This window comes from Equus asinus, chromosome 12 (assembly GCF_041296235.1).
Source record: "Equus asinus isolate D_3611 breed Donkey chromosome 12, EquAss-T2T_v2, whole genome shotgun sequence".
In the NCBI taxonomy this organism is placed as follows: Eukaryota; Metazoa; Chordata; class Mammalia; order Perissodactyla; family Equidae; genus Equus; species Equus asinus.
This window is the reverse complement of record NC_091801.1, coordinates 3657519-3672543: the sequence shown is the minus strand read 5'-3', so window position 1 is coordinate 3672543 and position 15025 is coordinate 3657519. Positions and strand designations below refer to the sequence as shown.

The 15025-nt window shown below is 36.7% G+C and overlaps 1 protein-coding gene across 23 annotated transcripts in view; it reads left to right on the top strand.

Moving 5' to 3' along the window:
- The window catches only part of RALYL (RALY RNA binding protein like), a 654295-nt gene that overhangs the window by 555783 nt on the left and 83487 nt on the right, over positions 1 to 15025 (top strand). For all 23 annotated transcript variants that reach the window (XM_070480983.1, XM_070480988.1, XM_070480984.1 and 20 more), the window contains one exon: positions 14728 to 14775. In XM_070480983.1, the coding sequence (XP_070337084.1) occupies positions 14728 to 14775 (48 nt within the window). The remainder of the gene's footprint in view (positions 1 to 14727; positions 14776 to 15025) is intronic.

Below are 15025 nucleotides of genomic sequence, written 5' to 3'. Positions count from 1 at the left end.
TTGAGAAAAAGAATTCTGCCACTACCTTACTGGCCTATAGAAAAATTAGGGTAACCCAAAAGTGCCATCATTTTTCCACATTAGATCAGGATGAGACTTCTCTTTATTTAAGCCTTTGCAGTTTATCCTTTCTGAGGAAATTGTCCCAGAAGACCTGGAGATACTGACATTTTGTAATCCTAATAAACCCCTAGGACCCTGCTCCATCACACTCCAATGAGACCCCCCCAGTCAACAAGCTCTGCACATGTACACACACACACACACTCTCACACAGCTTCCAGTCACATTTTTGGTGTCTTGCTCTGAATTATGACCAACCAGTGAAGCATCACCAGATATCTGAGAAAATACTCTTTAACATGAAACAGAGAAACCCCAGAGAAAATCAGAACTCCACAGAAATAGAGGATATATAGAGAGTATAAAACTAAACCAAAAAAAACCCCTAAAAACCTATAATGATGACACTAGATTTAAGAAAATATGTCCTATCTATATTAAAAATATACTATTAAAAATTATACATGGTGAACAGGAAAAAGTTTCTTAGGAATTAAAAACGTGATAGCAAAAATGAAAAATTCAGTAAGAGTTTGGAATATGAACTTAAAAGATCAAAAAGAGAAAGAGATGGAAAACAGTACAGAAAGATTTAAAAATAATTAGAAACTTACTCCACGAGTACAATAGCTAGTAAGAGTTGTTTCATGAAGAGAAAACCGAGGACATTATTAAATAAGTAATACAAGAAAACATTCTAAAACTGAAAGATATGAGTTTTCAAGTAGAAAGGTGCTCAGCACAGTGAATGAAGGGTGACCCAAACTGAGGTAGATGCACTGCTCTAGATAAGAAGAAGACCTTAAAACTTCAAGTAGAGGAATAAAAACCACATACAAAGACCAAGAATCAGAATGACATCACATGTCTCAACTTTAGAAAACTACAAACATTGAAATACTGCCTTCCAAATTCTGAAAGAAAATGGTATCCAACCTGAAGATCCAGACTGTCGATTCCACCAGACTATCAATCAAGCATGAAGATAGGAAAAGATACAGTCGACTCCTGTTGTTTGCAGTAGTTATATTCTGCAAAGACCCTGCAAGCGCTGTCTTAGCAAATACTGAGCCGTTGCGCGTAGAGGAAATCTAGGGCCAGGTTCTTGTGAGCCTCTGGTCTCGTTTTTGTTAACCGATCAATATATAACCTTGCTTTATGTGTGTTTCTGGTTAAAGACAGCTTATTTCCTATATGTTGTTGATTCATTGACATTGACCTCATAGCCAGCAGCACTAAAACTCACACCTGAAGGAAGCTCACCCAACACACATATTTTCTCCCTAAGGCGCGTCGCAGCCTTCTTGTGCTTAGGAACACGAGACAGCACTGCGGCACTTTGTCTGGGGGCCATTTCAAACAGCAAAGTCACCAAGAAAAGGTGCAAAAGTGCAAAAAACATGGCACTAAATAGACCATGAAAAGTACGCTTGTTTACAGCATGAGACCTGAAACAAGAAGGCAGGGCATCGCCTTGTTCAGTCGCAGTTGGCAAGGTCCTGCTCTGGTGACTCAATTTTCTGCCACTCTGTGCATGTCTGTGAATGACCATGAAATAAATCCTGAGAGGACTTATTTGGGGGTTACAAATAAACTGCAAATTCCTAAATACGGAATTCGTGAATAATGAGAATCAACTGTATTTTCGGAAATCTAAGGATTAACAAACCCTTTTGAAGAAATCTGCTGAAGCTTGTTTCACCAAAATCATTGAATGAACCACGAAAAGAAAGGGTCTAATGCAAAAAAGGAGGCAGATCCCTAGGTGGCTGATGAGGAGAAGTCTCAGAATGGTAGCTTTGTAGCAAACCCAGAGAACCAGGCTGGGTGCCTGGAGAACTCCAGAAAGAATGAAAAAATTAAGCCGTTATAAACACCAAGTAAACAACAATTTGTACAAGAAGGAAATATAATCATTGCACAATATATTGCTCAACTATAAATAATATCTATGTAGTCATAACGAAGTAAACACTGAATATTGACTTAAGAGAATTAATGAGAAAAAAACTATGGAAGCTAATGAAAAACTCTTCAGTACAAGTAAACAAAGCAATATTCTGAGAGTTCAGAAATAACTCCTCTCTCTGAATAAGATTTAATTCTATTCAGAATGAATAGGTGGCCAAAAGGTACAAATTTCCAGTTATGAGATTAATAAGTCCTGGGGATGTAATGTACAGCGTCGTGACTATAGTTAACAATAATGTATTGTATGTTTGAAAGTTACTGAGAGTAAATCTTGAAAGTCCTCATCACAAGAAAAAAATTGTAATTATGTGTGGTGATGGATGTTTAAACTTATTCTGGTAATCATTTCACAATATATACATATATTAAATCGTTATATTGTACACCTAAAAATAATATAATGTTATGTGTCAACTATATCTTAATAAAAAAAGATTTAATTCTAGAAACTGAAGAATATTATAGAAATTGTCTGTTTCTTTAGCTCAGTAATGATCAGAAGGAAAGTACTTGTAGGAAACATTAATAGGTTATAATTAGAAGAGATTAATCTAGAAAATATCAGTGGACTCTAACAAAACTTCAGCTTCAATACATTGCCTCAGTTGAAGGAGTAAATAGCAGATTTGATACTATGGGGGAAAAAAACAATAAGTGATATTAGGAAAAACCTTGATGAATATTCCCTGAGTAAAATAGTGAAAAGTGGCAAAAAGAAATGGATGAACGTCGATTGAGTTTAATCTGTAAATAATAGGTATTCCCAGAAAGAACAACTTTATAGAACATTGAAGAGACAATAATGAAGGGCAAAATATAATTCATTGATTTTTTTAAAAAATGAAGTTTTTAAAATTAGAAATGTAAAGAAACCTATAGGTATCAATGTCAAAAATTGTTCAAAAAGCTAAGTTTAAGAGAAAATATAAACTTTGACTCAGTTTTCTCTGTAATTCTAACTACAGTGAAGACAATAATTGAGATATTTTTGAGGGAAAGGATTGTAACACAAGAATTCTGTGTTCAGCTGTGTCATTTTTCATTTATGGAGGTAACAGAAAGACATCAACTGGAAATATGTAGTACCATGTACGAAACCCAGACAGAATTCTATAAAGGTAGCTGCTAACTGGTGTTGTCCACCCTGCACACTAGCATCGTAAGGGTCAACTCAATTTATAAAAATATGGTTAACAATTATTCAGTCATATTCTTCAACTCAGAGCTTCATGAAGAGGACAAAGTGATTTGTTGAGAATGACTGTGGTAGAAAAATGATGGTGGAAGACTATCTCTTCCAGTAACAAGTAATTTAGAGATAAGAACTGGCATCTTAATCAGTGGGAATAAAATGGAAACCAGAACAATAAGCTATGTTTATACATGAAGGTTAGAATCGACAAAGAATGCCAAAGAAAGTCAATAGGAGTGGAGGAATTATTCAACATTGCCACTTTTGCTTCTATAATATTTGTAGGAAACACTCATCTTAGGTAATATGTGCTCAGTGCAATATGAGTTTGTAATCAAAAGAATATAGAGGACATATATGAGTAACTAGTCATTTTGGGAAAATGGGAAATTTAAAAAACTAAGTGTATGTGTGTAATGGAAGACAAAGTTTAGTACATAAAGATTTGTTAAAATATTCAAGACGTTTTTGCATAATGGTCATAAAAGCTATCCTCCCAATTTTAATTTAAATGGTTTTACTATTTTATATTATATTCTTACTATTTTACATGGAATATGTTACAAGCAATGCCTCTTAAGTTTTATCAAATGCCTCTGTAGCGTCTACTGATGAAAATCATATTTTTTCTGCTTTCGTTTGCTTTTGTGCCAGGTTACGTTCATTGATTCCCAGACCTGAGCCTGATATTAATGTCCTCTCTCTGGTTTGCTTTGCATGATTGTGTTGCTTTTTTTCCAGTGAGATTAAGACTGAGTTCTTTTCTTTTTCATCTTTCGTCTTGAGCAACGAACACACCTAAAGCTAGAAATTTTTCTGAGTCAAGTTCTTACTGTGTTTGTTGGTTTTGGAAGAAGCATTCTTTTTGTTTCTTTCTAGGTAATGTGAAAGTTCAATTTTGATTCCTTCTTTAATCCTGCTTCAGCTTGATTGAGGAGAGGCAATGAGACTGGAACTGGTCCTAAATGGAAAGGGATCCAGATTCGGGTCACCACCTTCCCCCAAACCTGTGTGTGATTAGCTGAATGTTGCATTTCAGCAGTGTACTTTGATTTTAATAAAATCGTTAAACTTCAGCTTGGAAGAAACCCCAGGAATATGTAATGCATTAATTCTCTTCTCTACAAAATCCCTAACAAAAGGTTTTCTTGAGGCATACGAGTCCGTTACACTGTGTTGTACCAGAACACACAATGTGTTGTCACGGTATTTTCCTTTTTATGATTCTATTCTCCTTCCCAAACTACTAGAAGCTCAATCTATTTGGAACTCATTATTCTGTTTTTTTGTTATATTTAGCAGTAACGTTCTTCCTTGTAATTACTACTCTTTAATACTTGTTCTGCCTTCTGGAACCACAATGAATAAATTCAATGCCTCTCCCACCAGACAACCTTTCAAATATTTAAGCAGTTAGCTGCCTTCCTTCCCAAAGGCTTTCTTCTCTAGACCAAACATCCTTATTTAATTCAACCGTTTTCACATAGGGTCATTGTTTTGAGACTAATTGCCGTTCTAATTTCTTTCATCTGTATGCAATCCAGTTGGCTAAAATCCTTCTGAAACTTCACTGAAATACTCTAAACTAAACATTTCCAGGGATGTCTCAAAAGTGAAAGTCCAATGGGATTATTATTTCCTTTTTTAAAGACACTACATTTCATTTAATGCCTACTAAGATTTCATTAGCTTTATGCTAGGGGTATCACACTCAGGGCTTGTACTGAGCTTGCAGTTGACAGAAAAAGCCAAATATTTCTTACACCAATATCTGGTGAGCCATAGATGATGTGGTTTATGCTCTGGACTTTAATTGGTCATATTGATGCCTTGGTTCTCTCATTTATAAAATCAGGTATATCTCATAGGATTTTTAAGACAGTTTAATAATCTGATATATATAAACATATAGAACAGTGACTGATAAATGCTAAGCATTCAATAAATGGTAACTGTTAACATTATTATTATTCCTTTTGACATCACCCTCAAACATTTCTATAAGCTAGTCTCTACAATGAAGAATGTGAGAAGTTGATATATTTACCCTTGAAGGAAAGCTTTAGAAAAATCAGTTTAATAATCTGATATATATATAAACATATAGAACAGTGACTGATAAATGCTAAGCGTTCAATAAATGTTAACTGTTAACATTATTATTATTCCTTTTGACATCACCCTCAAACATTTCTATAAGCTAGTCTCTACAATGAAGAATGTGAGAAGTTGATATATTTACCCTTGAAGGAAAGCTTTAGAAAAATCAGTATAATCCAATAAGTTCAACAACAATAATAATAATATCAACTGCACAAGATTTAGAAAAGGTTTATTTATAAATAGACAACCCATTCCCTTTCATACATCACATATGGTCATTCTCAAACATGTAGAATAGAAGAATAGCCTAAACTGGGTTGTATCAGGCAAGGTCCAGTCAAGAGACAGGAGGTGGAAACCACACCAGTCATTTTAACAGGGAAAATTTAATATGAGCAATTAACTAGTAAAATATAGTTAACTACTGAAGAAGGGTAAAAGAGACTGGAAAAGAATGTCAGAATAGAAAATGTAGGGGCCAGCTACTCTCTGTGGCTGAGGGAGAGCATCAAGGAAGGAACAAACCTGGAAGAGCCTCTCCTCCAAGGCCAAGACTCACTTTCCACTGGAGAGGCTGTGGCTGCCACCTACTGCATGGCAGAGGAGTTTCTTGGGGTGTTGGTGGACCAGGGATAACGAGTAGGCACCCTCCTACTGGGGTGCCAGTGAGCCTCGCTAGGTCTCTCATATGCTGCTGACAGTGGTGCCCGAGGAACAAGAAGTGCATGGGAACCTGGAAAAGGCAGTCCCTTCCCCTTCTGTGCCTTGCTGTTTCCTCCAGCACCCTCTCCTGACAAACCCCACATGGCGCCAGCTGGCCAAGGGGCAACACTTATAGGATCCAACTCCATCAGCACAAAGCAAGAGCAAAAAAAGGTGGATTTAGAGCCGAGAGGCAATAAGTTGATATTTATTGGCAGAAAAGTGTAACCCAACATAGCAATTGTAATGGTGTAAACGTTGTAATATTGATATTCAGGTGGTTGGAAATTCTAATATAGACCCTCTGTCTATATAAAAATGTCTATAAATGTCTGAAAAATTCTGATACAGACTTTTCCTACAAAAAGTAATAATAATATATATTATAAAGTTCTACAGGCATGTAACGTTCAATTCCAAAACTATCTACTGAATGACTACAAACACCTTCAGTTTCAGAGCTCACAGTCTACACAGATAGGTTCATGAAAGGCCGGTTAGGAAATAATGTGTTCAGACAGAATTCTGTCTGCGCAAGAAGCTATAAGAATGAGTGAGACCCGCCATTTATGACTAAATTCAGTTAAAACAAAGAGACAGATGTTACACTGCAAGGTTTTGACATGAGTCCTCCTGGAATATTTTACTCTGAAAACCTCCGTGTCAAGAAACTCAGATAAATTACATTAAGTTCAGAGAAGGAAGACGGGGATGATTAATGGAATAGAGAGATTGGTTTGTGAAGAGAAAAGCTAACAGAGATAAATCTATCTAGATTAGCTAAGTGACAGGAAAAGCAGAGAGCTGACAAGTATCAGTCAAATGTCAATACAAAAAGCCTGTAATGAAAGAATAGAACAATAAATGGAATTTAGTCTAACTCAGGAAACTTTATAATGAGGAAGATATGGGGCTTGAGTTAGGCCTTAAAGAATGGAGGCATGTTCGACAGAGAGAATATACAATATATGTTGACAGAAGGAGAGCTGGAGCAAAGCCTCGTGACAGGAAACTTTCTGTTGAGCAACCGGCTGCGCTCTTGCGAAAGACTGTTTATAAATGTAAGAATGTCTCTCTCTGAGAGCAAGGAACTTTGTGCGTCAAGGAGAGTAGGCGCTGGGAGATGGTGAATAATGAAAAGAGTATTTGAACTAGTTGTTAAAGAATGTTGGAAAAAGGAGCTGCATTTTGGAGAGTCCTGAATATCGAAGAGTCTGAACATTACCTTGTAGGCTCTGAGGAGTAATTGAAGAGTTTATCCTTGTTTGTATTTTTGCTCTTTTGTAAAAAGAATGCTTTCAGGTCACTAGCAGCATACATAATGAGTAGGAAGTGTGGAAATACTTGCCACCAGGAATACGAGCATGGAGACCATTTCGCTGGTCCAGGCAAGGCCATAGATCTCTAGGCAAGTCTTTGAAGTGGCCAGATATTTGTTTCTCCTGCATTCATACCTATAGTTCTCTTACCAGGGGTGTCATGCTGTTTGTGAAAAATAAACTTTCATTCTCATTGTAGCTTTATCCACTGATCATGAATTGAAGAGAATCATATTTTTTTTTCATTCATTCTAGACCAGAAGACAGAAGTGAAAACTAAACACAATTTTGGAATTCCGTGTGTAAATATCCTTCCTAACAGAGCATAGCACACAGAGGGTAACAAGCATACCCCGTTCAAGGTGATACTTCCAAAATCAGAATCCTCGTGTCAGCCATAAAAGAGAAAAACAGTTGTCTTTTTTCTTCTCTTCTTTCTCTCTTGTTCCCAGAATTCACTCTTCACACATCCTTGAATTAAAGTAATCATCTTTTAAATGTGTGAGACAGGAAGCTTGACTCACAGCAAATAAGAGACCGGAACTCTTAAATGGCTGGCTGGCTTATTTTCATCTTTTGAACTTTGTCATCATGTTATCTTCCTGAGCTGCCAGGTCCTGATCCACAATCAGCCAGGAACTCTATGAATGTGCCATAATCCTTTAGGTTCCTGCTAGCCTCTTCCCCCATCCCAAAGGTCCTTGTTAGTAAACTGAGTATTTTTTTTAGTGAAATTTAGACTAAATAGTTTATTTCACTGTTTTTGAATTTTGAATGTATGTGTGTATGTGTATCGACTACACACACACACACACAGAGGCACCTATACATACATACACACACACACACAGTCCAAAGTAGATTTATAGATTTGTGTGTATTCTGGACAGATTTTGGTCCACATACTCTCTTGGCAAAGTTTATGAATCTGTTCAACTGTATAAACGCTTCCAGTTGGGGATCTACACCAAATTTTATGACAAGTTAGAAACAGGATCCTGTAGGTACCTCTGAGGACACTTCTGATTTTGCTGGCAGCCTTAACTGTGGAGAAGTATGCTCTGGAAATTCAGTCAGTTAGCCTACATTGTAACCTCCCTGGGTATTCTGAACAATAGCTGTGCTGAAGGGAGAGAATGAACTTCATGAGGCCTGTTCTCCATCCTTGTCCCGCGATTTTCTACCTACCTGCAATGCTTTACCACCTAGAAGGCCCCCTTTGGGACATTCTGTTGTCAAATCCCTATCCTTTTACAAGGACCAGCTCAAATGCCATCTCTTCATGAAACCTTGTTTGATCCCTGGGTCCCACAAACCACATCCTGTTTCTTCTGCCTATGAGCTCTCATGGCAGTTTTTATTTCTAGTTTAGCACTTTTTGAATTCTGCCTTGAATTATAGCCATATGTATATTTGTCTAATCCTTTGTAATTTTCTTTTCTTTTCTTTTGCTGAGGAAGATTCACCCTGGGCTAACACCTGTGCCAATCTTCCTCTATTTTGTATGTGGGTCACCACCACAGCATGGCCACCAATGAGTGGTGTAGGTCCGCACCTGGGAACTGAACCTGGGCCGCTGAAGTAGAACACGTCGAACTTACCCACTAGGCCCCTGGGCCGGCCCCATTTAATCCCTTGTATTTAGACTGACATTCCTTAAGGTTAGAAGCCATGTTCTGCTGATATTACATTCCACAACTCCCAGTATTGTAGATGACTTACAAAAAGTGCTCAATAATTGATTATTCAATTTAATTTAGGGGGCCAGATATAGTAATTGAGAAGGCTCTAGTAGTAGTTATTACAGGCAGGACGTCTGTTAAGAAATTGTTAAGATATTCCCTCTTTGCGCTACAGAGTTTATTAATATTCTTTGGACTGTACTTTAATGAAGTTCTGTGATGGAAAATAAAAAGAAATACTATTGTGTATCAGTCTACGCATGTGAAACTGGTTTTATGAATTCAAAGGGATTAGATAAAATTGATCGCATAGATTGCAAAACCCAGTGAGTTGTGATTTCTTCTGCTATAAATGAAAAAATTTAAATGAAATTCCAGGGAAGTTATTTTGTCCCATTTAATCCTCAGTAATAAAGAAAGAGAGTGAGTGTGCAACTCTAAACAATTACTTTACCAATTCTGATTTCCAAAAAAATTTTGAAGGGATCTGAGCCAGTAAAATAAAGGTACATTGAAAAGTAGAATAAAAGTTGTAAAAGTGTGGCAGATTTGAAAATTAGAATAGAAAGTATTTATTTGTGTTGAATATTCAAAGCTATTGTTTCACTTTTGTAGAAAATTGAGTACCTGCCCCTTGCCACTGACCGTGGCCCCAAATGACAAAAACGTTAACATTTACTGGACTTAATTTCCTCCTGGACAATGCCCTTAACCTCTAATTTATTACCATTTTGTTTTCAATGGCCTAAGAACCAGAATGTCATATGCAATGAAAGTTGCAAAGGTTCCTCCCTTAAAAGGCAAAACAGATTAGCCCGTGAGCATAACGGCACCACACTTAGTTTACGAGGGGAAAGGAAATCCTTTGTAACTTAAAAGATAAGTTTTTGCTGGCAATAAAATTCTAGGATACACAGAATACCTAATAAACCTGACTATGACTCCTGGAAATGCCATTTTTGGCAGCTAATTTCAAATAGAGGCTCACACAGAAAGAAAAAGAAGGATTTTTATGATGGAGAGAGAATCTGGTAGAGAAAAATAAAGAATTGAGGAGGCAGTGGGAACACTGAGGAAAGCATAGCCGACACGGGTCAGACTTGCCCTGTGGTGATCTCTTTTCATCTCTTAGAATCTCTTCCTCTTCCTTGAAAATCCAGCTTGATTTTCCCTACCCTACTACATCCACGACATTTCTGCTAAAAGCCCAAACCGTTAAGACAAAAGCAGACTTGTTGTGATTACCAGGACAGGTCTGGTTGTGCATTTCATTTCATCCTTAACTGGAGAGGTAAAATTGAGGTCGTGATGGCAGACAGTGGGCCTTGCAGATCAAACCATTCAGGATTTTTAGCTATAACTTGTTCTTGTAAATATGTCTTAGCATCAAGATTGAACAAAAAAATAAGCATATTGGACAAGATAATTTAAGTAGCAACTGAGGAAAGCAAAAATGAATTCTTTTCTTTTTTCTCATGCATATTTAAATTTCTAGAAGGCTGTTAAATTATTAAAGTATTTCCTAAAAGTATGACACATCACTGTCATCCACATTAATAACACATTTATTCATTGGTCCGTGTGTCATATTTTCTTCTTGTAATTAAACTTCGCTGTCTGAGGTCATAATATAAAGAAAAGACTCATAAAAAAGATTATAAAACAGTTTAGCCACACATCCTCTCTCTGTTTATTTAGTTACATCTGAAAATACTGAGAATTTTCATTGTATGAAAGTTATTGTCCCATCAAACAATAGCTATTTAATGCACTTAAAATGTCTAACACCATGTCTGACACTTAGTAAATGCTCAGTTTTATCTGTTAGAATCAGTAACTTCTCAATATTATTTTATTATTACCATTATTATTGTTGTTATTAAATTTCTGATTGCTAGACACTGCCAGGAGAATGAAACTGGGAAACAAATATCTACAGGATGCTTGGCATTCAGAAAGTTTACAAAGGGAGAGAAGACATATATAAAAATTAAGATGCATTTATACATCTTTAAATGTTCTCGTCATCTTGTTCTTAAACCTTTAAAATGCTCTCTTTAACACTGAGGAAAAATAAAATCATATATACTAAAGTGTTGAGATTATTAAGCTTGTTTAAATTAACAAGTGTCTGAAGAAACACGACACAGAGCAAAAATCAGATCAATCCGTGTTTAAATTTCAGCTGTGTGAAAGCTGATAAAAAACATTCACTGAGTGAATACAGTGTGCTAGAAACTGTACCATCCCATTTGGCAGATGAGGTTTGGAAAGATTAAATGGATCGTCCAATGCTGTCAGGCTGCTTGTGTGCCTGAAATTCATCTGTTGGAGCCCTAAACGCTAGAGAATGTGACTGCATTTGGAGACAGGGCCTTTAAAGAAGTAATTAAGTTAAAATGAGGTCATTAGGGTGGGCCTTTATCCAGTATATCCAATATGACTGGTGTCCTTGTGAGAAGACGAGATTAGGACACAGACAACACAGACAGAGAGAGAACCAAGAAAGCAGTCACCTGCCAGGTGAGAAAGTGGCCTCAGAAGAAACCAAACCTATTGACACCTTGATCTTGGACTTCTGGCCTCCAGAATTGGGAGGAAATAAATTGCTGTTGTTTAAGCCAACCAGTCTGCTGTGGTTTTGTTATGGCAGCTACAGCAAACCAGTACAAATATCTTGTTAAGTCGGTGGCAAGCTGGGGCCCACTCCCTGAGCTATCTGGTTGCGAGCTCTATCTCCTGTCCACATCTACCTACCTGTTTTGCCATCTCTTCCTCCTCTCTCGACCTCTAAATTCCAGAGTCCACAAGACCAGCCTCCATACTCTCACTCTACACTCATGCCTAAAGAAGATCTCACTTTTTTTGATGGCTTTATCACCGTCAGCATGCTCACAACTCATTGTGCAAATTTAAGGTGTACGAGATGTTAATTTAATACATTTAAATATTGCAAAATGACTATCACCTTAGCATTAGCTAATGTCTCACTCACATCACATAACTATCCTTGCTTAACCGTCCATCAACAGGTGAATGCATAAAGAAGATGTGGTGTTTATATGTGTGTGTGTGTGTGTGTGTGTACAACAGAATATTATTCAGTCATAAGAAAGAAGGAAATCCTGCCATTTGTGATAACCTGGATGGACCTTGAAGGATTGTGCTAAGTGAAATAAGTCAGACAGAGAAAGACAAGTACTGTGTGATATCACTTATCTGTAGATTATGAAAAAGCCAAAGTTATAGAGACAGAGAGTAGACTGGTGGCTGCTGGTGGCTGGGGGGTGGAGGAAACGGGGGAAATATTGGTCAGACCATACAAACTTTCACTTAGAAAATGAATAAGTCTGAGGATCTACCAACATATTCTTAAAAAATTAATAATCAAACATAAGATAGAATGATGATCACCCATGACAAATGTGAGTAAAAGTAGCATAACTTTAAACTCAAGACTTCCAAACAAAAGGGTTTGGATCAGGTGTCATCATATCCCTCATCCTCAGCAGAACTAAGGGACTCACAAGGAAAGAGGTACATGCACTTCTGTATCAGGAAGGTTTGGAAGTGAAATTTATACCCTCTGGTTCGGTGGTAGCCAATAGGTTGTCTTTAAAATCCCTCAATGCAACATCATAGTTGTGTCTACATCAGCAATATAAACTAGAGCATAAAACAGTACTTCTCTAACAGTCCATGACTATCAGGCAAAACTGGCTATTTTTGCTCTCACTCTTCAGGCAATGGTCTCATCGTCCTCCTTGGTCTGCACGGGTGGGTACAGCAGCATTGCTCTGGCCAGACCAGTCTCGTTCTTCCATCCAGATATTCACATGGATTAGGTCTCCTCTTTGCATTTCATAACTTGAGTTTAAGCTCAGTGTGTCCCACTAGACAGTGTTGGAGGCAGAACTAACCGTGTCTGATGGGCTGGGTATGCTACAGCAGGCTTTTCCCTTAGGTGGGTAACAAGTGGGAGGAGATATAAACGCATTAATCCCTGAATTCTCAGAAGGAATAACAAGTCCTTCTGAATATGTTTTGCAATTTCCTAACATAAGAATAGTTACAAACTAAAGGACTGTTACATTGATCATTTGGGGAATATGAGATTACTTGTCTGTTGCATGGTGGTTCCTCAAAAAGTTAAACATAGAATTACCATATGATCTAGCGATTCCACTTTTAGGTATATACCCCAAAGAAATGAAAGCTGAGACTCTAACAAATGCTTGCACACCAATGTTCATAGTGGCATTATTCACAACAGCCAAGTGGTGGCAACAACTCAAATGTCTATCAGCAGATGGAGAGATAAACAGAAGAATATACATATACACACAATATTACATTATTCTATCATAAAAAGGAATGAAATTCTGATATGTGCTACAAGGATAAACCTTGAAAACATTATAACTTAAATAGGCCAGATTAAAAAGGACAAATATTGTATGATTCCACTTATATGAAGTGTCTAGAATAAGAAAATTCATAAAGACAGAAAGTAGAATGAAGGTTACTGGGGCTGGGGACAGGGGGAATGGGGAGTTACCCTGTTTAATGGGTACAGAATTTCTATTTGGGATGATGAAAAGTTTTGGAAATGGATAGTGGTGATATTTGCACAACACTGTGAGTGTACTTAATGCCACTGAATTGTATACATAAAAATGGCTAGAATGGGAAAATTTATGTTATATATATTTTATGACAATAAAAAAATAAATGCATAAACATTAAAAATAATTACTCCCTTGTAGTATGGTTACCCCATGCATCATGAGATGAAGTTTCTTCCCGGTTGGGGAGGGTTGCACAGTGTCGTGAAAACAGCTCCAGACGTTGATTCAGGTTTTCTCCAGCCTCAGCTCTGTCACTTACTAGCGATAAAAATCTGAGCAAGACACTTAGGTCCTTTGCGCCTTAGTTTCTTCCAGGTACAGTATCCAACAGAGTTGTTTTGAGAACTAAAATTAAGAGGAAATAATGCATATAAAATGCTGTGTAAACTCCAACAATTATACAAATGGGGGGGGTCAACTTTTATTGTGTATTCCTTTAAGAAGCTTAGTCATAATAATCTCATCACTGAAAAGCACTTATTAATTCCTTTTTAAACACCCTAAAATATGAAATTATTGTTGGTAAGATTCAGCCAAAGTATTTTTTTTCTCTATGTGGAGTATTGAATCATAAGTTTTTAGAATGAAAAAGAAATGCTGAATTTCTGAGCAAGCCACATTTCTATTTACCATTCTGATAGTGAGTGGGTCATTAAAGCTTCCCATTGGTGTTATTTCTATACCTCTTGCTCATTGTTTAGCCTCACTGTATATACCTTCAGAAGAAGAGATAACTATATTATATCTTGTCTGGAAAAAATGGTCTTAATTCATATTTAATTACTTCTTTTGAAAGTATTAAAAAATGTATTTTGCCACCTGCTCTCATCTTCCACTCCAAACCACACGAACCGTTATCAGCCTCTGCATTGTCAGACGTACCATAGTCGTTTGACATAGCACTGTATCCAATTGGACATTATCTTGTAAAAACGCTTAGGATACATAATTGCATTGAAAAATAAATGTTTAAAAAGTAACAAATTTCTTGCTGTAATATCATAGATAAATACCAAAATTAATGTGGCTGAAACAAATGTCAACTAATTTTTTGTTTCCCTCCCTAGTGGCTACGTCTTTGACTATGATTACTACAGAGATGATTTCTACAATCGGTACGTAAAGCTTACATCCTTGTTTCCCTTTGAGTAAAATTATCTTTTAACTATTTTGTATATCTTATTCACACATATTCTTGATCGGTATGTTTAAAATAATGTTTTATAGTAAAAATTTAAAAAGTACTTTACTAAGCCCCCCAAAATAGAATATAGACACATTTTCCTCTTTTCATTGGACTTACTGAAGTATAGTTACGTCTTGGGACTTTTAGGGCATTGGAGGTGCTTAAGCCTAAGATTTGGT